The 26,553-nt window shown below is 46.5% G+C and overlaps 1 protein-coding gene and 1 long non-coding RNA gene across 7 annotated transcripts in view; one reads left to right on the top strand and one right to left on the bottom strand.

The window, feature by feature from the left end:
- brsk2a (BR serine/threonine kinase 2a) overlaps window positions 1–26,553 on the bottom strand; it is a 148,537-nt gene that overhangs the window by 6,654 nt on the left and 115,330 nt on the right. For 3 of the 5 annotated variants that reach the window (XM_035642575.2, XM_035642569.2, XM_035642571.2), the window contains exons 6-17: window positions 23,432–23,465; window positions 23,225–23,293; window positions 20,992–21,138; window positions 17,055–17,086; window positions 14,830–14,994; window positions 13,487–13,584; window positions 12,094–12,256; window positions 6,065–6,125; window positions 3,894–4,101; window positions 3,741–3,789; window positions 2,476–2,599; window positions 990–1,170 (exon numbers count right to left, since the gene is read on the bottom strand). In XM_035642575.2, the coding sequence (XP_035498468.1) occupies window positions 990–1,170; window positions 2,476–2,599; window positions 3,741–3,789; window positions 3,894–4,101; window positions 6,065–6,125; window positions 12,094–12,256; window positions 13,487–13,584; window positions 14,830–14,994; window positions 17,055–17,086; window positions 20,992–21,138; window positions 23,225–23,293; window positions 23,432–23,465 (1,331 nt within the window). Of the gene's footprint in view, window positions 1–989; window positions 1,171–2,475; window positions 2,600–3,740; window positions 3,790–3,893; window positions 4,672–6,064; window positions 6,126–12,093; window positions 12,257–13,486; window positions 13,585–14,829; window positions 14,995–17,054; window positions 17,087–20,991; window positions 21,139–23,224; window positions 23,294–23,431; window positions 23,466–26,553 lie in introns of all 5 variants that reach the window. The other 2 variants (XM_047333537.1, XM_035642570.2) reach the window with 2 other exon arrangements.
- Window positions 10,649–15,372, top strand: LOC118315349. 2 transcript variants are annotated; one of them, XR_004794840.2, is made up of 6 exons: window positions 10,649–10,900; window positions 11,824–11,900; window positions 12,134–12,333; window positions 13,481–13,592; window positions 13,833–13,865; window positions 14,875–15,372. It is a non-coding gene; the product is annotated as an uncharacterized LOC118315349 (long non-coding RNA). The 2 variants fall into 2 exon arrangements; XR_007031023.1 differs by lacking the exon at window positions 11,824–11,900.

The raw sequence follows: 26,553 nt of genomic DNA, 5'->3' as shown, positions 1-26,553 counted from the left end.
CTGCAGAAAGCCTGAGATGATAAATTGAGCCCAGAGAGGAGCGCCGCTGTGAGCTCCTGCTGTCTACCTGTTGTGTTCAGTATATGGTCAGAGACATGGCAGAACGAGGAGGTCCAAAACGACCACTGTTAAAACCAATTCAGCTCAAATGTGTCCCCCACTTGAGAGAGATTGTGTGTGTGTGAGAGACAGTGTGTGTGTGTGTGTGTGTGCGCGGAGAGAGCAAAAATAGAGCATGCACATGGTTTTACAAGACTAAGCATCTATGCATGATTGCATAGTATGTAATCTTGCACAGCCAGACCTCGTCTTGTTACGCTCAGGGAGGTTTGGGGGAAAATCTTATCAAGTATTCAGGGATTGCAAGAAACTTTGAAAAAAAAAAAATCCTTGGGCAGTCATTCTTTTTATTTATTTTTTTCAAACCTAACTTTTGGCAGCAAGTTTGGACGACAGCTGCTTCAGGAAAACGGCACCTCTGGTTTTTATTTGTTGGCTGGATACAAACAAGTTGTTTTCCACGGTGCGATTTCGAAGAGTTTTACAAGTGTGTGACGGCGTCCCGCTCGACATTACAGTACGGCGTTCTCCACACTTTTCAGAGAGACTTGCGAGCGTGAATTTCAAAAAGCGAGTCTCGATGTGACTATTCGAGATTACATAGGACTGTTTTGTAACTCGATGCTCTGTGATGTGTTGTCTCACGGCCGTAATTTCCTGGCTTTTAACTTTGAAAAAGTTAAAACCTGAATTTAAGGCACCCAGCTTTACTCAAATCAACATAAATCACAGTGCCTTGATTTTTTTCCGCATTCCAATGATTTTCATCACCGCCTGTGCGCAGTTTTGCATGTTCTTTGTTGCTGTGGGCAGTCTAACCACTCATGGGTTAATGTCTTAGAAGACCTGTTCAAGGCGCCTTTTCCCAAACACATGCAAGATGCACATGTACAGAAAATGACCAGGCGGATAATCTCTCGTGTCCTGACCTGAGAGCAGGGTGAAGGTGACGGAGTAGATGCCATTCTCCTTCGTTGCAGCCGTGCTCTCCGTGTAGGTGATGTCCACCTGGAATTTGACCGGCTTCTGGAAGACTGTCGGGCCGGCCGTGGACTTGTACTCTGCTCGAAAACTGGTCTGAGAAATCACACTGTGGCTTAGGCTGGGAATCTGGGAGAATACAAAAAAACACACACACACACACACACACACACACAAAACCAAGAAAGAGAAAAGGGGTCAGAGCTGAAAAGTGGACACGGAGATAAGAATAGATAGAGACAGGGATTAAAAATTGGAAGTTAAAAAAAGGAAGAAGGTGAGCAATGAGATTATAAACAGGGAGCGTTGATGTTTAATTTCTCTCCCACACCTTGCGACTGACAAGCAGACTAAACCGTCATTAAAATACCCTCCACATACCACGAGCCACCGTTGAAGCTCCGAGGAGACTAATGCCCCCCGGGGGAGTAGCCACGCGTGCCGGGGAGACTTAAGCTAATGTAATCGCGAGTCATCCAACAACATTGCACTCTCCCACCCAAAATGAATTTGTATGCTCAACGAACAGGTGAGCGCTGGAAATTGTCACATTTCTCCATAGCGCTGGGGAGGGTCTGACATTCCATTAATGTGAGTGTGCGGAGGGGTATAATTCCACTGATTCAGGTGACAATCTCCGGTCCGGGACACCGGGTAGCTTAACCCAGAAAAAAATAAATAACTACCTCCAGGGACGGGGGGGGGGGGGGGGGGGGACGACTGATTTGACATTGACCCGCTCAGGCAGAGTTTGCATTTACTTCGACTCTGTTAAATCTAACTGGGGTGAGGACGGGTTCAGCCCAATTATGTACGCTGAATATCAACTACCAGCGCTGGATGTTTGTTGATACGGGGTTTCTGCCGCGCTCGGCGAGACAGCCCCGACGTTGCCGGCATTGCTGCGAGTATTTGTACATCCCGCACGCTCATAAACACAGATACCAATCTATGCTATTTTTCGCAATGTCTGCCGCTGCGCGCCCAAACACACGTGCGCTCGATGCGCGACACCGAGGGGCAAAGCATCTATATGCTAATGATCAATGCTCTCTGTTGATTTTCCATTGACCTTAAAGTGAGTCTGCAGTCAGAGGCAAAATAGAAGCGCAGAATACAAGCAGTTTACTGAATTGCAACATAAATCTGAATCATGTTAGCAAACACTCAGAGAGAGGCTGCATCATAGTATAGTCAAATAAAAAAAAAATGACATCCACCAGACAGAAGTTACACACAGGTAAGTTTGCTACACACACACACACACACACACATAAACAAATATAGAGAGAAAAGTATGGGGCACAGAGGACAGGAGGCAGATGAGAGAAGGGCTTTGGGGGCATTGAAGGAAGAGAAAAAGAAACATAATTAAGCAATAAAGTGGTGTGTGTGTGTGTGTGTGTGTGTGCGTGTGTGCGTGCGTGCGTGTACCGAGAGAAAGGCTTGAACAATGTCTGCCTTGATGGAGCTGAGAGGCTTGTCTTTGATGACAATGAAGATCTGCTCCTCCTTTTCCAGGTTGATGAAGTTACCAAACCAGGATTTTTTGGCAAGTCTGTGAGGAGAGACGAGAAGAATAAACACAGATCGTCAAGTTGTAACTTTGCAATGTTTATGATCCCCTTCTTTCCACCCTTTTAGTTTCGTTGTTTTAACCCCCCCCCCCATCTATCTGTCCATCCAGATGAATAAAGAACAGCAGGAAGCGCTCTCTTTCTCTTTCTCTCTCCCTTTGAGCATCTCTGGGGAAATGGAAAAGAAGCAAAACGAAGGATACCCCCCGAAGGAAATGAGCCAAAACTGTGCAGGGGAGGAAAGGTTTCTGACATCTCACCTCCTGTATTGTGTAGAAGTATGTACGTGTGTATGTGTGTGAGTGAGAGAGTGAAAAATCAAGCGCCTCTGTGAACAGAGCTGCAGGTCCAGAAGGGGCAGGGGTAGATGAATTCACTCCTGGCCTCAGAGCAGGTGTACCTGCGCCCACTAATAAGCCATATGGACTCATGAATGTTTCATAAGATTCATGAAAACGTACAAGGGCTTACACTCTGGCTAAAAGAGAAACACTCCATGAAAACTTAAATATCAATAAATTGCTTTTTTAAAATATTAATAGCGGCTTGCATAATATTACAATGTCTCCAGAGACGCTGTTCTGCTGTGAGAAGGAGGTTGCAGCTGGTGTGCGACTGTGTGTGTGTTTGTGTGTGTGTGTGTGTGTGTGTGTGTGTGTGTGTGTGTGTGTGTGTGTGTGTGTGTGTGTGTGTGTGTGTGTGTGTGTGTGTGTATGTGAGTGTGTGTGCGCAGGCCAACTCCATCTAAGGGAGGAGATCTTTTCCAGCCAACTCTTCCAACACCTTCCAGCCAGGATGTTCTTTCCAGCCAGGTGGAAATGGTCGAGCCAGACAGTCAGCCAATCAAACGGGCATATCTAGGCCAACTTTGAGTAACCAAGCCCCTGGGAGCTGCAGCAACATCACACAGGCTACCGTCCTTCCTTCCTTCCTTCCTTCCCTCATAACTAACCCACTACCTCCCTGCTACAGTGCTGCTTCTGCAAACCAGAGCAGACCTGAGGTCATTACAGGGAACTCAGCAGAAGAAGAAAAATCAAACAGTCACGGATGTAATACTTTCCAACACGTCACGCTAAGCGAGCGAGGCCCGTTTGAGCCGGTGAGTGTGGGTCTACTCACTCTGGGGAAGACTCTGGTGTGAGGCTGGACATCTCCTCTTGCGTGGGAACTGCACAAGCAGGGTCAAAGAATCAGACACAGGTTAATGATGAGCAAAACTAACAACCCAAGATTAATACGATTAGAAGATCATTCAGTATTTGGCGTCGGAACCTTGGAGTTTCCTGCGGTGGAAGCGTGGTGAGCCCAGGAAGCTGTTCTTGATGGAGTTGAGGCGCGTCCTCCACGGCATGCCTCCGATGGACGGGCTGGGGGGTGGCGTTGGGGTGGGGGTCCCGCATGGGCTGTCCTTGGGAGTGTGCACTGGGGTGCCCTTTGGGGTGGGGAGGGGGCTGCCTCGAGGGGAGGGGTGAGGGGTAACCTGTATGAGGGGGATAGATTTGGGTCGAAGGTCAGAGAAGGAAGAAGGCTCCGGTGCCACGGGGTGAAAGTGGTGCAGCCGGATGGGCGACAGGGGCCCCACTGGGCTAAAGGGCACGGAGAGCTGGGGGCTGGCGGCGAAATGAGAGCGCCGTACGTGCGGGCTGTTCGGGAGGGGAGCACTAGCGATTGTGGATGGGGAGAAGGGGGACGAGGGGGAGGATGGGGAAGTAGGGGTGGGGGGCACAGAGGCAGAGGGTGGCTGTGATGGGAGCTGGAAGGGAGTGGAAGGCTCCGATTTGGCTGCACATGCTGGATCTGGGGAGGGTTCTGGGAGCGGGTTGGATCGCGTGGCTTGGAGGGGCTTTGGAGCGACTTTGGGTTTGGCTGGGAGTGTCTGCGTCTTGTTGAGTTCGGCCGGCAGGGGCTCGTTGTTCGGAGCGAGCGAGTTGGGGGTGGAGACACACGGGCCTGCGCGGTTGGGGGCAGGTTCTGGCGACGGGCAGGGGCTGGTGATGGGGGACTGTAACAAGTCCGGGGTCTGAGGGGGCACGCCAAACTTTCTGACAGGCTGGAGTTAAGAGGACACGTACGGCACAACACGGCCAGGAGCCAGGAAACAGGTGGAGGAGGGAAAGGAAACACAGGAGAAACACACGGGGACGAACGCAAGCACACAGACGCACAGGTAAAGCAAGAAGACGAGCGCGGCAGAACAAACAACGTCGCAGGAAGAGGCAAGGGGCAGGCAAATAATATAGAGGCAGGTGAGAAGTGTACATACACAGGAGAGACAAAAAGAAAAGAAGAAACAGGAGAAGGAAAAAAAAACATGCAGTTAGTCTACAGAGTGACTCGTGTGAAAAGAAAAGTTAAATGGGAACAACAAAAACGGCGAGCAACGCACACAATTTCAACAGAGTTCAAACAGAAATATACAAATGAATAAAACATGCAGAGCTCCGCAAGCAGACAAGCAAGCAGGCAGGTGTGAGGACCAATCGGGTTGTCTCGTCGAAATAGGGGGGGACACAATTACGACATTTCATACAGATGTTCATCTATGGTGAGATTGCCGGCACGCACGGCGCACTGATAACCGTTTCCCTCGGACACCCTCCCTCTCTTCCAGCCCACAAATCTGGACAAAAATTAAGCCCTCTTTGCCGAGAGCTCAATCCAGGGCTTTGGGTCGGTCTGAGAAATCAATTTCCCTTTCAGATCAGCCTGAAAGAACCTGTGTGGCGCGAGGAGCTCGTCTTAGGAGGCCGGCTAATCTGGAGCCCTCTCGGGTTAGTCGCGTGGAAAAAGTTTACCAGCGAGCTCCCCCCGGCTCCGAGGAGAGCAAGAGAAGAGGGTTTTTCTTTTTCTGAAGCGGACCCTGAGCTGGATTTCCAAAGAGCTCAGGCCACAGAAAAAACAGAGAGACGGATAACAAGCAGAGAGGGTCGGAGAGAGAAGAGGCTTCGGGGTAGGACAAAGTTTGCCGTGCTGTCACGTTTCGCAGTATGCGTTGTACATCGAGTTCACAGAAAGATACGGAACATATGGACACAGTGATGTCTTATGTAAAGCCTGATTCAACAGCGGATATGAACGGCTTATCATCTTCCTCAGAATGCAAACAGAGATCTGAACTGTGGATCAAGACAAATAAACTGTTTCTCAAACTGATGGAAGAACAACAATGCATTTGCAGACAGATACCATACATATCGCTTTCATGGCGTGTGTGCTGCCTTTTCGTTAAAGGTCGAGAATGAGCGTCTTTATTTTCTCTTGCTGACATGTCAGAAAAAAAAACGGCAATAAGATGACACCAATAAGATGTGGGCCAGCAGTGGTTGGACGGCCGTTAAACCCCCGAAGGTGGACAACTGGATAGGTGTGTGTCGTACGAGTGTGTGTGTGTGTGTGTGTGTGTGTGTGTGTGTTCGACAAGTGCTCCCGGGGTTGCGACTTACCCGCGGGCTGCTGAGGGGGCTGGTGGAGAGGCCGGAGGAGGCTCCGCTGATAGACCGCGACCTGTGGCACAAGAGCAGAGAAAAGGGGCAGAGTCAACATATGCACGCGCTTCATGTTTTTTTTTGTTTCCGGTCCAACACAGGTGGAGGTTGAGAGAGCTCGGAGGTTGCAAGTTGACCGGGGTTAAGAAAGCACTGCAGCATATGGCGCCGTCATACCAAGCGCACGGGTCTGCGAAGGGCTGAGCCGCGGCCCGACGCCTATTCATGACGGTGGGAGCGCTACGACACAGTGGCGGCGCCTGGCAATACACATTAGTCTCAACTTTGAGCTCAAACTTCCGTTTCAAATATGCTGATTCGACCGCGGCCTCTCACGTGAACCTAAAGGCTACTCTCCACAGATTTGGAAGCATTTCAAATGATCCTTCTCCGCCCCCTCTCTTGCAGTGTGCCAGTAAACGATGGAACACGATGACTTTTTGGGCCTTTGCACTGGATCAGTGGAAAATATCTTGAGGTGGGGGGGAAATGAAGCGGGACATTTGGTTGAGTGCCCCAAATTTGTCATGTGTCCCCCCCCCTGCAGATGCCGTCAATAACCCCTATGAGCGGAGCCCTGTTCAGAAATGAACAACCACAGGACAATCTGTCTCCATCAAGCGCACACGCACGCGAACACACAAAAACTAGGGCCTGTCAACACTCGGAAACACCAGCTGCTCACTGTCACAGCACTGTTCCCTTATTGTCACTCCATCTAATAATAACAACCCCCTCCTCCTTCTCTGCACTTCTTTACCTCTCCATTTCAGCACGGACGCACTAGTGCACATTAGGCCTCTTCTTCAAAAGATGAAGGCCGCATCTCATGTTTTTTTTTCCTCCGTCTTGCTTGGTTTGTGTGAAGAACGGCCTCACGGACAAATGTGTGCGTGTGTGTGTGTGTGTGGGGGGGGGAAAATGAGGGAGTTTAGAGTGACAGAGGAATGAGGGAGGGGTTGAAAGAATGGGAGGATGGGAGGGATGGATGGAGTAATGGGGACTGATGCTCATTCCTAACGCTGGAGCAGTCCCATGGGGCCGCAGAGGCATCCGTACATGGACACACACGCACGCACGGAAAAACCTGTAAAAGTGATGCCGGTGCTGTGCCTAAAGAAAGGAAACTGATAATAGAACTGTAATCTTTCTCCTGAGAGGCACAGACACACAAACAGAGCAACTATTACAGCTACCACAAGAGAGAGGAAAATATAGAAACACCCACTCTTAGGCTATTTTTGTAACTCTCCCACATGGCCCTTCTGCGAGTGCATTTATTGCACACACACACACACACACACACACACACACAGACACAGACACACACACACACACACACACACACGAGTAGGCGATGCTAAGGCTACGCTGGCGATGACTTCTCGTTTCACAGAGCAGCCGACCAGACAGTTGCTATCATTTACATTTAAGTCCTTTGGTCCGCCGAGACGTGGCCACAGTCGCTCACCACGGCGCCTGTCCACACGTCGCCGGTCTGAACGCGGCCAAAACACAGCGTCCTCGGGCCATTACGAGCATATTGTCGGAGGCACCCTGCATCTGTTAATGTTGGAAAAAGCAGGTCTATCGAGCTAATGTTTCAGATGGTTTATGCTCTGTTACAGTAATGGGCTTCGGAGAGATGATGAATTATTAATGACGAGCGTTTTACTTATTTATTTATAGTGAACAGCACGCTCATCCGAGCGATCATTCATGGTCTTATCAAATCGACACAAAGAAGCCAACGCGTCAGGAGGAGAGGAGATGCTGGAGTCAGCGAAGATCTCTGTGTTTGTTTGTGTGCGCGCGCTTGCTTTTAAAGGGTCAGTTCACCCAAACTACAAAAAAATAAGTTTCAGTTTCTTGAAGTTTTGAAAGAGCCACTCGAAGATTTCTGCCAATACCACAAAATGCTTTCGAAAATTTAGAAATTACTTATAATCTCCTCACAGAATCAATTTTCTAGTAACTCTGGTTAAAACAAAAGTACTGCTCTTAAGTACTGTTTTCATTTACATAAAACTAGCTGGTATTTCTTTTTTTCTAATCTACAACATTTCACTTTTAGCTCCACTGCCTTTACTTGATAGCTTTAGTTACTACTTACTTTTCAGATTGAGATTTTACAAACGTCACACAGTCTAAAGTGGTTAAAACTGGCTCCACCAGCTACAACATTGAAAATATTACTATTGAAATATCACACGCTAACACTTACTGCGGCATGACAACTGTTTGATGCCGTAAATACTTCCATCCTTTTAATACACTAAGCTTGACTTGTGTTTTTTTCCCTGCAACAAAGTATTTTACATTGTGATATTGTAGCAGAAGTAACAGATCTCCACTAAAAGGAAAAAAAAGAATATCTCAAAATCTGGAGAAATGAAATCCCCCAAAAAGCTGCATTGCTAAATACTACAAGATGTTATGTGTGTACGATGACGTGTGTGTGTGTGGTGACCCATGCTCGTCTTTCTATCATCCATTAGTCCTGAAGCAAACATCGCCACAAGTCTATTTTGGAGCGGGGCCCCATGTTCTCACGTGGGACACCCGTCCAAAGCACCTGTGGGGGTCTAATGTTTGAATGTGGGGAATGGAACAAGTACAAGGGGTTCTGGGACGAGGGCATGGACTGGAATAAAACAAAAGGGAAGCACCACCAAATGGATGGCGCCAAGAGTCAAACGGTAAATGAATAACACTGCCAAAGCCGAAACGCAAAAGTGCGTGCTGCGCTCGCGTGGTTTCCATTTCTCCCTCCTCTATATTGACTTTGTCCGACCAACGGAGCTCTGCTGCACGCAGTTGATATTCAAATAAATCAACACAGTTTAAATTTATTTCCTTTCCTGAGCCTTGACAACTCCCCGGGGACTCGGCGCATTAATATTCACACCTCAGCTCCTCACATTTCTATATGTAGGCAGACCCCCGCAGTTTCTGCCTTATTTGTGGTCATTTGAGTCTCTTCAATAAATTAGTGTCAATGATTAGCATGAGGGCTTCACTTATTAAGATAGCTCCGACTAACCCAACACATTCAAACTGCATGAGGCAACACGAGCAGAGCTGTAAAGGGGGAAAAAAGAAAAAGGAAAATTCAATTGATATTCTCTTCTTCACACTGCAGCACTTTTCCATATTTCATTTCCATATCATTAACCCCCTTTCATTTCTCCTGGCATGTTGTTAAGATTTAAAATGAAATCAGTGGGATTTCTTGTGCTTTGGGTTTCAGCTTTTAATGTCTTTTCAAGTCACTTTTGGGTATATACAACGAATGAAACGGGCATTTGTGGTAAAACGCCCTCGCGTGTATTTCAGTGCAACGCGGCCACCGTAGGATTTATCTCAAAATCTATACAATTCAGCCTCACAGGAGCCGTCAAATCACACACTGACGCGTGTGGAAACGGAGCCTGGGCAGGTGCTTGGGATTGCAAATGCCGTACACGAGATGTGTGAGTAGGGAAATGCTGGATGAGGGTTGAAGATCAGGCATTTTTGGTTGTGTAATTTTGGATAAAACTGTTCCCCCTCTCTCTTTCCCCGTTTACTCTGGTGGAAATGTATCCTGTCAAAACACGTCTCAAAGTCAGGCCTCTATCTCTGACGCCCTCTGATCTGAAGGTCTGTGAATCTTCTGTGCTGTCGACAAAAGTCTGCTGTCGGGGAAAGATAAGGTTAGGTTCAGAGAAAGAGTCAGTCAGATCTTTGGACACTATTCGGTCTGTGCCTCGCCAACACCATCGTCTAAATATACATATATATATATATATATATATATATACATATATGCTTGTAGGTGTGTATATATATATATATATATATATATATATATATATATATATATATACACCTACAAGCAGGCACAGGATCAAACAAAGTGCACACAAGGACATGATGAAAGGAACAAAAAGTTTTTAAAAAACCCACAACAAAATCCAGATTTAACCAGACTTTGTTACCAACATCAGTTTTTCCTGCTACTGATCAGCTGGAGGTTTCACTTGATCCGGAGGCGGAGGGGCCGAGGTACAAGACCACCACCACCCCCCACATCGACTCACCGCCGCCCCTCCAGGGAAGCCAGACAGAGAAGCACTAGCAGCATTTCTACATTAACATAGAAATTCCATACTAACGGTGGGGGGGGGTTTGGACTGAAGGTCAGCTGCACACAAGAGATCGAGAGAGAGAGAGAGAGAGAGAGAGAGAGAGAGAGAGAAGGAAAAGGAGGGGGGGTACATTTGGGCGGAGGGATATAAAAAACTGATTTAAAGTAGCGTGGACGAAAGATGCAGGGTAGTTTTTTTATTAATGAGTGCGGCTGCTGATATACGAAGGATTCAGACACAACCCTGTTTTATATGCTGCTCACTAGTAGTGCCCTCTCACTGAGATTCACATGAGCGAACCTCTTCATTTTTTCTGCCCCTTTGATGACGAACTCCATTCAGTTGTCCACAACACGGGAGCCGGTGCTCGGAGGTTAGTTTGAATGCCTCCAAAAAAAAAACAACATTGCAAACTGGCAAACCGTTTTTTTTTTTTTAAACTCCACACTCGGCTGAAATGGAGTCGGAGCGAAGGGCAGAAGGAGGCAGCTTCTAAACAAACGCCTCCTTTAAATAAAGAAGAGATGCGTCTCAGATCGCCCGGGGGGGGGCATGAAGGAGCGCAGCAGAGGCGTTGAAACACAAAAAAGATTCATCGTCAGCTGAACCTCGAGAGGCACCGGTGGACAGAGAGATTAAAGCAGAAGTGTTGTGACCGAACCGGGTGAGGAGTTCCTCGTGCACCTGACATTTAGATGAATATTCAACATTATTACTACATATTTTTTCATCCATAGCGTACACACTCGCACGCACTGTGCGCGCGAAAAAGCTTTCTGCAGCACTCTGCCAACCTGCCCATCGTTAGGCAGATCAGGTTATCGCCCCCCCTCAGATTCAATCTCCCCCGCTGTCAAGAATGTCACTGCCTCTGAGCAGAAATGTGGTGAAGTATTGGCTGCTGAAATAAGATGAGGAAACAGATTTTAAATCAGTCCAGTGTGGCTTGTAGGGCTGCGGTTCGGGGCTCGAATTGAACATTTCGAATACGTGGAAGCGGAGAAAATGTTCTGCGTCTGGAGAAAGTGGGACACAGTATGGGAGAAACTGATTATCAATACGTTCAGATGAAAATTAAAAAAAAAAAAGAAGATAATTGAGCCAACACCGGAAAAGAGACTCTGAATTGCAAATGCACAGTCTTTCTTCAATTGGAACATTAAGTTAATTGAGAGAGTGAAGTTAAACTTTAGCAAGTGCTATCCCAAAAACTGTTGGCTCTGGAAGACACAGCAGTTCTGAATTTAATAATGTAATTTTGAGTTATAGCTTATTAAAAAAAGGAGCCGGGAAGCTGCCGCACGCTGCACCACATCAGCACAATTCTAAAAGAAAACAGAAAAAAGCTCCGCTGCATCTTTCTCCTGCCACGCACGTCTCCTCGTCACGAGGGGGGCGAGACGCGGAGCGAGAGGCGGGTGGGAGGCATTGGGAAGTGAGTGACAAGCGAGTTCCTTTCTTCCTTGCTGCGTTTTGTTCTGGCGTCAGGAATATCCAAGCCTTTACTGTACACTGATTCACTACGGCGAGACAGGAGACGAAGCGGGCGGCGAGTCAGTCTCTGTTTGTGCTTGTCCACAAATGTAGCCCGCTGACAGCGGAGACAGACTCGTCTGTCAGACCTTCTGAAACACCACCGGGCTGCGAGGCCCTCCATGCGGACGGTACGATAACACACACACACACACACACACACACACACACACACACACACACACACACACACACACACACACACACACACACACACACACACACACACACACACACACACACACACACACACACACACACACACACACACAGTACTACATTGTGCTCATTTAAAAATGTAATGAATTTTTTTTTTTACTTCACCTCCATGCATACCTTTGTCCGTGCTGCGTCATGTCGATAGCCCTCCTGGCCGGCACGGGCGAGCCTCCATCTGTGACGCTGAGGACCTCCATGGACTTCCTCTCTGGTCTCCTCTTCCCGTGGCGGTTCAACATGGGGGAGTCCACTCGCTTCTTTGGAGGATCTGTGGGAAAACAGCAGCGATTCAGGCCGATTCAGAAATCAACACACTGCACCAACTGACCGGCTCGACGCGTTAATGTGTGTACTTCCTTTCGTCTTCTGTGTGCATATGTGTGTGAGTGTTTGAGTGATGTTAAGTGCTGATCACGTTGACATTTTAACTAATAGTGAATAAGTAATAGTTTCCTCCCAGACCTTGAACTAATGGCCACTGTATTGACTGTATCACATTCACTGAAGAGGGAGTCTATTCATCAAAATGTCGGTATCTCACAGTGTGACACACACACACACACACACACACACACACTACTGCAGCACTCGTAAAATCACGCTGGCAGAAGTCTAAGTGATGCATGTCTCTGCTCAGATTTCTGTGGGAGGAACTCTGTGCTGGTTTGCGGTGTATGAATCGATATTTGTTTGCTATCATCTGAACTGAAGCAGTTACAGCTGCCGGTTAAAAATAAGACCAGGTCAAAACTACACGTGCAAAATTGAGGAGTGTCATTGAAAAAGCTGATGTGGAACCGTAATACTCCAATTGGCATATTTTCATTGCGTCATATTTGCATTCTCCCTTGTGTCGGCCGGTTTCAGCCCTTTACCTGTTTGCACTTTCTTGTGTTTTTGACACAACACAGACTTTGTGCCAGTGAGCTGCAGCAGTTCAGCTGATTCAGGCCTTTGCCGTTCGCACATAACGCTCCCTCGGGTAACAGTCTGAAAACGTTAACGGTTGCAGTTCATGTGTGAAAGCCGCTCTACTTAGCTACGATTGCTTTCCGCAAGGAGACGGAGAGTAGCCACGGTAAGTTTGGTCCACAAAGTAGGCAGGATTGGTCACGAGGCGCTTGTTGCTAAATGGGTCAGAAAAATTAGGCAAATCTGGACGAGTTGGCCAGGCAGCCTGTAAACATCCCACCGAATTATGTCAGATAAACTGTTCAAACCAATTCATTTTGAAAGAACAAAAGCCAACGGGTGAAAGTCAGCTGGCCGACCAGTGGTGTAGCCTCAGCCCGTCAGACAGCATTCAGCTGACCAATGGTGTAACTCCATCATAACCTCAACTCCATCACATAATCACGGACTGTGTGTGTGGCATTCTATGTTTATGGATTTAATTATATCTTCTCTCTTACACTCTTTCTGCTTTTGTTGTTATTCTATGATGTTTTACAATCTTTTTACATTCGTCATCTACACTTTTGTTTTGTTCAAGCCTCACCAATCTCATTACGAGGGGGAAGGTTCTGGTCCTCCTGACTTGGATATCTCTCCTTACGGTCCAGCAACAGGAAGTAGATCATCTTTTCTTGGTTGTCACTGCAAAGGTGAGGCAATAAAAAAGAAAAAGTCAAATTACAATCTGATTTCTAGGGAGTGCACAAAAAATGAATCACATACACCAAGGTATTAAACTGCAACCGCAAAAATCCTCACTATGATAAATGTCCTTTAATCTTTTTGGGTTCATTGTGAAACAGCTACTAAATTGCTTCCATCATTAAAACAAAAGTTTAGTTTTACAGACCATTAAGCTTTCATAATGATATTTTGCATATATGTTTTAGGATATGCCCTGCCTCCATATGCTGCGTCCGCTGGTAAGTTTATGAAAGTACCCAAAGAAATTATTAGTTCATCCCTTTTCTTTCCCAGTAAATCAGAAAGCCTAATATATTTAGCCTCTAGGCCAATACTCTCTATGCAAAAGGCCCAGGGATTGGACCTCCATAATAAAGACAGATTGGAAAGCAGTAGGAGGCAAAGAGACAAGGACCTGCAACTTCAGCTAAAATGAACCAAGGGCGGGGAGATGGAGACAGCAGATTTTCCTCCAGTCCAGAGCTACAGTATTATGGGATGTTCCCCGGAGAAAGGAGGAAAACGGAAGAGGTGGGGAGAGAGAGGAATGATATACAGTGATGCTCGTTTAGTTTTAAATGTGGGAAGCCGGGCAAATGTAAAATAGAGGGGAGAAGAGATTGAAGAGATAAGCAGAACGTAAAAAGGAAACCCGGCCGTCTGTATGCGCTTATTAATAAAAACGAGTCTATAAAAGAATAGTGTCCTGAGCATAAACGCATATTCACTTGGGCAAAGCTCGAAACACGAGTAACCGGGACACAAACGTAAGCGGCAGAGAATAAACGGCGTGACCGAGGGGGAGCATGCTCGCGTGCGGGTCGGATCAGTTTGAGGGAATGAATCCCGAGGCAAGAGGCGTGAGCGCCGTGTGATAACAGTCCAGATCCTCGGCTTCAGACATCTGACATGACGGCGTCATGGGATTTCAGGAGAGCAGGGGAAAAACCCAAGGCCAACTATGGACATCACACACCCACTTCTCATCGCCTATCCCCCTTATCGCCTTGTACTGTACCCACAGCACAACCCTGTCCTCCTCGCCGTATCTGTCCAGCTGCATTTTTATTATTTTTCCTATGTCAACCCACACACACTACTTTAATTCCCATTCCCGTGTCGCTGCTAACTGCCGTCCGTCGTTCCCGCGCAAAAAATCGTTCTTGTCCCCCTCCCTTCACTCTTGCTCGTCCGTCCACTCACTCGTCTGAAAGCAGGTCTTTCATGAGTTTGTTTTTGTCTCTGAAGCAGCCCAGGGAGTGCATGCTGTCCAGTACGTCCGGGTCGATATCGTCCGCGGAGGGCAGGCTGCGGATCGTCACCTTCCTGGGCACAGGCTGCTCTGGCTCCGGCTCGTTCTTCCCCCCACTGGGAATGCAAAAAGATGAGGACACCGTCAGCCATTTTTTGTTCCCTGGCACTGTACGACCCACTTCGGGAAATCTGAACAGCTCTGCATTAATATTTTCATATACCTTATGCAACTTATAGAGAGAGGCATTGCAGATGCACAGATCAAATGAGAAAAAGACAGCGGGTTAAATATTTCAGTGTGTGTTTGCCTCTCGGGCATCTGGGGCAACATGTTTACCTCATTGTGACCCCGTTTGACGTTATGAAACTTTCATAGTCACGAATTTTCCCCCAGTTTAGTCACTTTGCATGTTATCTTCAGAGGATGAACTGTGGTCATAGTGCTCACGAACATGAACACAGACGACTGAGTCATGCTGTTGAATTAAAAATTCTCCCCTTTTTCCTCTCGGCCTGTTTTATAAACTAACTTTTTTTTTTTCCCATCATACCCGCAATCTTCCAAGACACTCTACTGGCATTGTCACTTCTCTGTTTTTCTTTCCTCCTCCTGCGTTTAGGGAGCAAACAAGGAAGCTTTTATTCTTTCGGATTTAAAATGAGAGGCTGCGCAGAGACAACTTTCTAGAGGATTTCTGGAGGATTGTCGTTGTCCGTTTCAAATACCACATCTATTTTCCATTTCTACAAATGTGCCAATACAGAACACACATGCGCGCGCACACACACAGGTTTCTCTCAGTATGCAACCCCCCTAGTTCTTTCCCTCAACCTACTATTTTTCCTCCTTTGAGCCCAGTCAAACGAAAACCCTCGGATCCCTGTTTCAATTTTGGCTTATAAAGCTGAAAATAAAAAACAAGGTCTCAGTTTTATCCCTGTAAACCTATGACATGTACATACTGAAACCTACATTCAGACGTCAGTCTATTAAGTCCACCTGGCTAAAACTAAAGCAGTCTATTACAACAGCAATAAACCATGCCATAATGAAGGTTATTAGGTTGATTTTGTTTAAACTGAAAATTCTGCAATATACACACCCACACGCACACATATATATATATATATATATATATATATATATATATATACTTCATGAAGGTCGGGTTCATTGCAGCACCATGTTATTTGATTGTGTTTCATTAAGTAAACTGCATTAGTTCAAGCTTTAATCTGAATTTGTAAAAATGAAAAGTTTTTATGATCTTAATAGACAGTGGCTCACGTCTCTTCACTTTAACACTCCGCTGACTAGTCGCTCCTGGGAAACAGCCACAGCCACATTTGTCCCCATCTCATTCATTCATTAATTCACTCATGCGTTCATTCACTTGGCCAGACACAGACTTCCATGCAGAAAGAGAAAGAGTCAAGCATCTTCCTCGCTTTCAATACATCAGTGTTCTCTCGCTGAGCTCTTCTCTTCTTGTCTGCTCCTGTTCCCTTTATCAGTCTCTCTGTCCGTTTGCACGATCTTCCGGCACACGACAGAAACCATAACTCAGTTCCCTCCCAGGACTCACAACCTCCACCTACAATGATTCATCTCTGCTCTCGGGCTGGAAAAAAAAAACAACTTTCAAATCCTGTTCTTTAAAAAGCTTTTGCAGCGGGTGTGCTATAACATCTAAATGGTGATAATCGGATAATTAAAAGGAAGGATATATATATATAAAAAAAAAAGAAAAATCCTCAAAAATGAATTCTGACATCACATACAATGACATGTGCTACAAATTTTCTCGGAAGATTTATGCTAGCTGTAAAAGGCGAATACACACGGTTATGAAAGTTAAATGGTGGGAACATTGAGGTGAGATGGGTTCAGCCTCCAGCACATCCCCTGCTTTCCCCCCTCCCCTGCTCCCTGTTCATCTTACCATACGTGGCACATCCTCTTTCATGCACTACCAATTTACCCCCACATCCCCGGGAGAGGAGTCATGCCCCGCTCAGAGGTGCTCTGGTGTACAGGGCTGGAGCTCAAAGTCGTTTATCATGTGGCTGCTCCCCTCAGGTCTACGGGTCCTGCAGAACAGGCTGCGCGAGGAGGAGAGGAGTGAAGGGTGTAACGAAAAGAAAGAAGGAAGGAACGATAGAGAGGTACTTACATGTACCACGTGTGCTTCTGGATCTGTTCTAACTGTAAAAGACACGAGAAAAAAATGCACAGGTCAGTACACAAGCCACAAATTGTATCATCTTTTTGCAGGGGAAGAAAACCATTAGAACAGAATCATCAGTCAAGTGTCTACGTATAGAAATGTCTGGCGCAGTGTGGCGTCGAAAAAGGCCTGGAGCTTCCTGGCTTGATGCAAACACGGCAGGAAAAATACGTCCAGATTGAGCAGTGGAGGTAAATGATGAGGTCTTCAAATATTAATACTGCCAACGGAAAAAAAAAATATTATTGGGATTGAGATTGAGAGAGGTGATGCCAACTGAGCCATAAACAGAGGATATTATCTCCCCTCACAGACACTGTTGACCCAGCCGAGGCCTCTGGTCTGACGGGAGTCTCTCATTCCCGCTCTCTTTCCGCGTCTCTCGAGGCACCGGTGCGATTCCAGCAGACTTCTTAAAGTTTATTGCGAAGCCACACTGTGCGACGTGGATCCAAAAAACCTACACGACATTACATTCGATGTATGTGCCAGACTGAGGCTCCAGCGCGAGGAAATATACAGGAATAAACTGTCGTCAGTGTGCACCATCCATCAGCGCCGCCGTGGCGCCTGTGTTGGTGAGAGCGTCATTCCATGCTGTATTGCTACTGGTCGGTCAGTAGAAATGGGTCGCAGCAGCTGTCACATTGTGAGACGGTCGTCTTCAAATTCCTGACACGGTCGGAGTTTTTGTCCCCGGCATCTTTCGTCTGGGGACAGCCCAAAGTTGTGCATTGCACACCAGCCTTTACGCACACAAACGCACTCCGACTACTCGTGTCATCACACTTTGTCAACGTGATCGTTTGGCCGAGAAAGAAAAAAGCAGAAAGAGACAAACCCCCCGCCCAAAAAAAAAGGGAGTGAATGGGCAACAAAGGAAGATGTCTATTAGAATGACTCGTGGTTTAACTGCCCGCAGAGGAAAACCGGATCAATGTCACTGCTGAGACTTTTTCAATTTGCTCCCGCTGCTGTTGTGGAAACACAAGAGATGCACAGAGCACTTCTAATTACCGTCACTTATTTAGAGCCATAGTTCTTAAGTCCGTGCCCCCCCCCATCAATGTCCCGATGCGTTCGCATCCCCGAGGATCGACCCTTGCGCTTTAGCACTGATAAATGCCTTCATGTGATGTTCGGGTACAGTCACTGAGCCGGGCAGACCACTGACTGTAGGTGATTCCCGTCGGCTTCACCAGAGGTCATGGTATTGACAGAGGCACCCGTGACTGTCAGATACAGGCCGGTGGGTGACCTACTCTCCCCGACTTTTATTGAAGGCCCAGAGGCGAGAGACCGATATCACAGGCAGGCTTGAAAGTGATGTGGTTTGAAATGCAGTATCACATCAATCAGTCTCTAAATGTGACAGTACCAATTCCAGCTGCTTTCAGTCAGGCAGACGGGGAATGTTGCTGCGGCACTGCCTCGGCTAGGTGTGTGTGTCAGTGAGTGTGTGTGTGTTCAGGTACGTATTTATCTGGGTGCGGCATGAATTAGTTCTCAAGTCTCAGCATGTGTATGCATGTCTCTCACTAATACTGTATGGCTGTTTATTCAGGCAGAATGCAGAATTCACATAGGCAGTAATTAAATCCAATCATAAATCTGAAAATAATAAGACCAGATTAATTCCTGCTAAAAGGTAAAAAGTCTAGATTAACAGCATCAGCCACCATCTGACATCTGAAGGTTAAGCTAAATCACATTAAATGCAAATAATTCAATTTGTCCATAACTGCAAACTTTTAATTTGTCAAAATATATATTTTTTAGCTCTTATATCAGGTATAAAATGAAGCTTGAGTTTGCCAGGAGCCTTCAAGCTTTAAACTCTTTTATTTTTCAACTTCACTTCCTTTCTTTGGCAGAATTACAGAAGGATCAATGAAGCGTCCCGCATTAGGAAAAGAAGGAATGCCATTCAGGGCATTTGTCTAAATTAACCGCAGTTATGTGCGAATGAGGTCAATTTTATTTGACACGCAAAACACACTTTCTATTTTTCCATTCCAGTAACCTTGGTCATTTATATGAACCGTGCCCATGGGGGAGCTATACGTCTGTGATGAACCGCTCTTAAATATAATAAGTTAGCCGACACTCTTCATTAGCCGGGGATCATGAGGAGGACGATCTTTCCAGGGTGTCTGCGTACATTTGAGAAGCGAAGATGAGACGCCTGTTTTGCGGCGGTTGTCCCGGGCGCCTCCGGGGCCCCCGACTACACAGACAGGAAATGAAGAGAAAAGCTTTTACGGAGCTAAGCCCCTTAAACCCGCGTGCATGCCCTCCCACTCAGACTCTGCAGGGGGGGGCCTCGGCTCTGTGTGTGCCCTTGTTGGTGCATCTACAAGTGAAATCTAATTAACAGCAGGTGACAATAAACATACTGAAATAGAGCCAGTAGTTATAGTCTGATTACCCTATTGATTTGATTCAGCTAACAACAGACAACAGCATTACCAACGATCCCAAGCGAACAAATCATAGCGTCCCTTCCCGCCCTTGAATGTACATGTCTTCGTCCGAGACCCGGTGGTCCCCACTGAACTCCGGCGACGCTCAGTGCGTCGGGGCTATTTGACATTCTGTGAGGTTACGGCACATCCCCAGAGCTCTGTTTGCGGCGCTCATGCCTGAGAGGGGGGCAGACAGGCAGCATATTCTCTCCCAGCAGCTCTGGCTGCGTGTAACGCTTTGTGGAGGACAGCGCTGGAGGCTGGTGGACATATCCAGGGGATCTCAGGGTGACCTGCCCTCGTCAGGCAGAGAGAACAGAAAGAAAAAAAGTAGAGCATATAGTGTCCCGTACAGCATACCAAAGAGGTGGGGTGTTTAGTTGATGTTTAGACACTGGCTACTTATCTGAAGGACTTCACCTTAAATTTGAAAACTCCCATGCAAATGAGAAACCCTTTTTTTGTATCTTTCTAGTTTCTTCGTGTCTTTCCCATTTCTATTAGCTCCGGTCATCCTGACACTGAAGGATGAGTTAAGGTGTAGGGAAATGGAGCCGCAGCATCCACTTAGTGTGGAGACATTTGCTTAGAGGCATGTGCATGAATACAGTTTTGATCCACAAAGATACCTGGAGAGATGTGTGTATTTGGTATGCCTGCAAATATGTGGCCTTGTTGTTGTGTGTCAGTATCCCTGTGCATTGTCTGAATGTGAAAAACAGGACGAAAGCAAAGGGCAGCTCCATCTTTCTTTGAAGTGTGTACTTCTGTGCTCTGTGGCCACTTTCATTATTCACATTTCCCTTTGTCCGCCTCTTTCCTTCTCCATCCCGACTCTCTGCCCTCCTCGCGCTCTCCTCCAGCCACCTTGCCAAGGTGATCGGTTGCTGGGTAGAAAGGGCACGGCGTTGTGCAATAAACAGTGCAGAGGGAGAGAACACAAACAGCAGCACTCTGCTGAATTCACAACCCTGTACTTGAGGAAGAACTCAAACAGAATTCGGGATGAGGAAAACACATTCGGAACACAAGGGAAGACGAAAAAAGACAAAAAAACAAAACGACAACGGTTGGCTTGCCAGTGCCGAGTTGATATTAGCCACTTTAGTTTGAATGTGTATCTCTGCCACCTTGCTCTCTCTTTCAAGCATTACAAGTTTTCCCAGCTTGCTGTGAATGTGCCAAATAATGATTTTTTTCTCTCTTAACCCAGACCTGGTTTATCTGGGATTTGAATACTGAATGCAGAAAAACATATAAATGTGTTTTGCTGCTGCTGCTTTTCATAAACTCTGTTGGCTGTGGACAAGGAATAAAAATAATCATACAAAGAAACAATTCAGGCCTTATATATATATATAGCATGAAGATTTCTCTCTATTGGCACTAAGGAGCTACAGTCTCTTAATTGAACTGACCGTTAGTCTTTTGCCAGCATCCACTTCAATCATGCCACGGAGAAGATTCTGACAGTCCGGAGGGATGAAGTGTGGCATGTGAAACACCCCCAACTTCACCTTCTCCAGAAGATTCCTCAGGTTGTCATCATCAAACGGCAGGGCGCCCTGGAGAGACGTGAGGCAAGAGGCAGAGAGTTGAGAAGAGAGAAAAAGACAAAAGAAATTGGAAAAAGGTGGAGATTGCACTGAATGTGCAGGCACAAAAAAATAAGTAGAGAGGCGATGGCGCGCAGGAGCCAAACAGAAAATAAGACTTGACTTGATCAAGGGGAGAATAGTGAAAAGCGACGGAATTAAAGACACGGCTTGCTGGAAGACGCAAAACCACATTTTGAGTCTTAATCCTGCATGACTTAAAGGAGGGCTTCGCTTTCTCAACTTGTTCAACTCTCCAATTAGAGCATTCTGCCCTCGGCCGCGATTGCAAAAAAAGGAAATAATAAACAGCAGTCAACCCGAAAATAGGGCTTTTTCTAATAATTACCCAGCTTTCTCGTTTACCTCGTTCATTTAGCATTCTCTCATCAGAGTCATTCATCAGAGCGGGCTGACACCTCGCAGATGTGGCTCTCTGATGAATGACAAACCCCACCAGACGACAAGATGGAGGGGGAGAGAATAGACGGAAAAGGGCGAGAAAAGACGGGAAGAACGGCTGAGAAATGAAGAGAGCCAGAGGGAGAAAAAAAAAAGAGAGAGGGTAGGCTTGTGTAGCGATGATCTGAGCGCGGTCTAACTGATGGGGAGTATACGAGCCTCCCACAATCAGGCAAATGGTTGTCTGGCAGCCAGACAGCGGGACAAAACAGGGGAAGGAAGATATTCATCTGCAGTCAAACACTGACAGCGGAAAAACATGCGAGAGGAGTATGGCCACTACGGAGACAACGGTAAACAACAACAACAAAAAAACCCGCATGTGTTTGCCCAACACAAGCGTACCAGCGAGACTGTCCTTAACAAAAGTAAACACGCGCATATGAGGCAGGAAAGAGACGGCGCGGGGGGAGAGAGAGGCAAAACCAGAGGAAAGAAAATACACAGGGCCTGTGGCCAAGCGCTGGCCTGTCAGCGCAGGTATTTATTTTGGGCTCTCTTGTTTCAGTTTGGCTGCATGAATTATTCATGGACTACACGGGAGTGTAGGAACTTCGGTGCAGCTGTTGATGAGACACAGCTCCGGGCCTGCACGGCTGGGAGGCCACAGCCATAATGTAGCTGGAGAACAGACCCCGACAACGGACACGGCGTTGTGACTGGATACATGTTGATGAATGACAGAGATGCTTTTATTCTCTGATCTTCTATTTTATGTTGTTACAGTGCGCGAGGACGTCTCTGAGACATTTTTCAGGCAAGACCTTCTAAATGTTAGGATCTTGGGCCACATCCACATTACTAGTGTTCGTTTAACGATCTCCATCCCGACGAACGTTTTAGCTCCGTATCAGTATGAATCCCAGTCTATACGTACACACCTGAAGACATATATCTCGCGCCCATTCATGTACACTGAGCATGTGCGCAACGGTGTAAACAGGAAGCAGATTGTCTGCTCTGCAGCTGATTGCTTGGTTACAGAAAATATGTAAATAAACGAATAAACGAAAAATACATATAAACGACTGCGTCATCATTTTCAGTTCCTGCACGTCCACACAACAACGCAGACCGAGCAGCGCTTCCCAAGTTCTCCGTTATATGCGCTGGGGAACTTCGGAGTAGTATGGGAGGCAGGCGGGAATGAAGCAGTCGTGATGCGTTTTTAAAAAAACGGTAACACAGTAATGTGTATGTAGCCTTGGATTTAACTCCCCGAGCCCTCAGTTTATGCTTGAGGCTCTTTGGTGGTGTAAGTATGGACAGAGATTAATTCTGACGCTGGGCTAAAACACTCATAGATTGTTTCTGTTTTAAAAAAGAAAAAACTTAGTAGTGTGAATGTAGCCTAAGGTCCACCTCCAGTCAACAGAACCGTGTGCAAAGCCATGGCTGCCCTGTCACAAGGTTCACCTGCGCTCTACTACTGATCCAATACAGCTGGTACAGTATAAAGGCTGCACACACTGTTGACGATGAAGAGCTGGTGACACTTCATGGGCAAAATCACATCATGCCACCATTGGAGAATTTTTAAACTGGACGTCAGCGCGATCACCGTCGGTTAGCGAAGAGCAAGGTTGACACTCACCACCAACAGGGCAAAAAGAATGACCCCACAGCTCCAGACGTCTGCTTTCCTCCCGTCATACTTCTCCCCCTGAGGACAAGAGAGTGTTGGCTGACTTGTACAGCGTGTTAGGGGACGGTTTAAAATAATTAGGGGGACTATGAATAAGGAGGTCGTGGAGCAGAAACAACATAATGAGTCTGTTAAAAAGAAAAACCAATGACTCACCCTGATGACCTCCGGACAGGCGTAGTGTGGAGATCTGTGGGGAAAACACACAAAAACGCAGTGAATGGATTAAGGAGAATATCTGGGGTTACGTGAGGTTTTTTATTATGTCTAGTGTACCGCACTGCAAAGTAAGTCAGGGTTATACCATCATGACGCAGCGAACACTGATCAGTCATACACCACTGTATGGAAATGTGGAAAAGAACAACAGAGGCACACAATAAATGTCTCCGGCGGACATAGATCAAGATATCAGGAGTTTTATCCCGAGGGTGTTTGGATGCCCTCCTGCTTGCTCACTCAAGGGCGTCCTCTCAGCAGACAGGGAACAGACCCACTAATCTTTACAGCACCTGGACGGGCTGACAGTAAACCCAATGACTAGATTGACACATCAATATCGTATGAAGATTTATGGAGCTACAACGGCTGCTCCATCAGCCAATGGCTGTGGATGAGTGCGGCATCTGTGGAGTGTCTTCTTATTCCTTTTATTTTTTATTTATTCTTATTTTTTTTTACACACAGTGAAACTTCTCCTTGTGCTTCGACATTGACAGTTTTCCGAATTCAGCATCAGTAAGTGATGGTAAGAGCTTGACATCAATTCATAAATCAAATGAATTAAACAACCTTTTCATTTCACCATGTCTCTTTGCCTCCGCAAATCAGTCCCACCAAACACCTTACCCTGGTGAAATGTCCTCCACCTCCCTTCTCTCGCTCGGTCTTATCTAATTGCGGAATATTTGGTTCTACGGTAATGAGAGACTATCTGAACTCTGTAAACATGGCGCCCATTAGCCCGGCTTCTGTCTTTTGTATTCATGAACACCGGCTCCGACAGCCGAGCTTCCTGGGGCTGTCAAAACACTGGCCGATAACAAACACCGCGCCACCGTGTCAACGGGGGGAAGTTCAAACGCGAGCCTATGCAAATTCGGCCTTCCTGATTGCAAGTGTCATAGTGCATTATGCAGATGAGTGAGGAATGAAAATAAATAACAGAAAAAGGAAGGAAAAAAAACCAAGCCTGAGATTTGCACTAGTTATGCCTCATGAGAGCCACGAGCCTGAGCTGGAACCAGCGTGGGTATAAACTCATTATTCGCAGAGGCTTCAGGTGGCAAACACGGGGTGAGGGTAAAGACTGGAATACAAGAGTCTCTCAGCTTATCTGCTTATCTGCTGAATTCTAATTCATCAATATTAGAACGCTCATGTAAATCAATCAGCTACATGACCTACTATATATGAAGCAAATTTGATTTAAAAAAACACATTGCTGAAATATGTAAGAGTTGTAAATAAGGGGAATTTTATTGCACCTTAGTTACATTAAAATTCTGGTCTCATATGAAAAGCCCACACCTCGTCATAATAGATGTCTCACTGCTCACGCCATGATTTCAGGTGATAGACTGGGATACTGCAGATAAATAGAGCCGCTTCCCGCCGACCATAGTGAAAAATGCAGCCTTTTGAAGAACAGTTTGTATTTGGGTTGACATGACGACATCAGTCTTCTTTTTTTTTTTTTTGTTGCCATCTGCTAGAGCTCATTTAAGCCCTCTCCCTCCAACACCGCTAACGTCACATAAATAAAAAACCCGACAGACAGGGGCAGAAAATCCGTCTCTTTACTGACGGAAACAAAAAAGCAGCGTGGTGGGACAAAATGTTGCCGTGAGTGGTTTTGCCCGACGGCACAGAGTGAGACAAAAGTGATAAAGATGCATAAAGGGCCGTCTTCATCTACCACAAAGAGGTTATCAGTGTCGGAGTGTCGGCAGTGCTAATGAGACATCTCTGGACTATGAGTTCAAACAAACGCTCCAAAAGTTATCATAATGAAGGTGTGAGTTCCTAAAGGAGCAGGGAGAGAGAGCGGTGCGAGCCGGCAATACAGAGACACGCAGCTCATTCTTCATGAAAATTCATCTTTTTGAACCAAATTTGCGCAGGCCACTCGCTGCATACAAGATTAATTTCCTTCCATCAATCAGCGTAACAGAACCAGATAAGAGAAGTTGGCTGTGCGCCTGTCAATGCCTCCTGCTCATCTATACATCTGCGTGTCTGCATGTATTTATGTATGTGCTCCGGGGCTCCCCCCGCCCTACTCTACCTGAGGCGAGTATCATCTTCGCTCAGCTCCATTACCCGTGGCAAATGGAATACATTTCTGTCAGAGTGCTACGTAGTGGGAGGGGGCCAGATAAATGCATTTAATTAAAAAGTGTCATATCTACACTTAGAGATGGGACAGTCAGAAGAGTATGAATAATCAATAACCAGACACACACACACACACACACACACACACAACACAGTGTATTGAGCACTGGCAACCGGGTATGGAACTGCTTTGCTAAGCTGTGTGTCGGAATATCTGTGTTTGTGTGTGTGTGTCTGTGTGTGTGTGTGTGTGTGTGTGTGTGTGTGTGTGTGTGCAGAGTGGAAGCAGAATTCAATCAAACATAGACGCAGCTGGTTAACAGGACACTGCGAAGAGAGCTGAGCAAGAGCTGCCCCACTCTATGGCCTTTCTAGGAAAAAGGAAACACTCGTCATCATGACTGCAGAATGACTCAGTCGTGCACATTTTACTTGCAGATAGTTTTGCATCCCGCTGCTCTCAGATGCCCTGATCTCTGCGGATGACTCATGAGAGTTTAAGGCATGGTGCGATTTTTTGTTGTTGTATTTTCTGCTTGCTTGTGCATGCACATGGTTAAATGAGCACGCACGCATGTTAAGTGCCTTGAGATTATGTATGTCATGATTAAGTGCAATACTTATAATATTGACCTGAATGCAGCCTTTAGCGAGAAAAGGGAGTCAGAGACAGAAAGAGACAGGCAGAGAGACAACCAAATAAGCAGAGGACAAAGGGTCTCGGAGGTTAGGGATGAACTAAGCCTCGCCAGCGTTCTGTGCGGATTTGTATTTTGCGGAATTGCGTGTATGCGAGTGTGTGTAATTTCAGTCGCGGCTGATTTGGAGGTATAATCAGGACAGAATCAGGTCTGAGCTGGGGACAGATGTCACAAATGGCCTGCAAACCCCTTAGCCCTGTGTGCAGTGTCATGTGTAACCACAGAGCAAAGAGAGAGACA

The sequence above is a fragment of the Scophthalmus maximus genome, chromosome 7, assembly GCF_022379125.1.
Source record: "Scophthalmus maximus strain ysfricsl-2021 chromosome 7, ASM2237912v1, whole genome shotgun sequence".
In the NCBI taxonomy this organism is placed as follows: domain Eukaryota; kingdom Metazoa; phylum Chordata; class Actinopteri; order Pleuronectiformes; family Scophthalmidae; genus Scophthalmus; species Scophthalmus maximus.
Note: the sequence above shows the minus strand (reverse complement) of the source record. Positions and strands in the feature narration are given on the sequence as shown.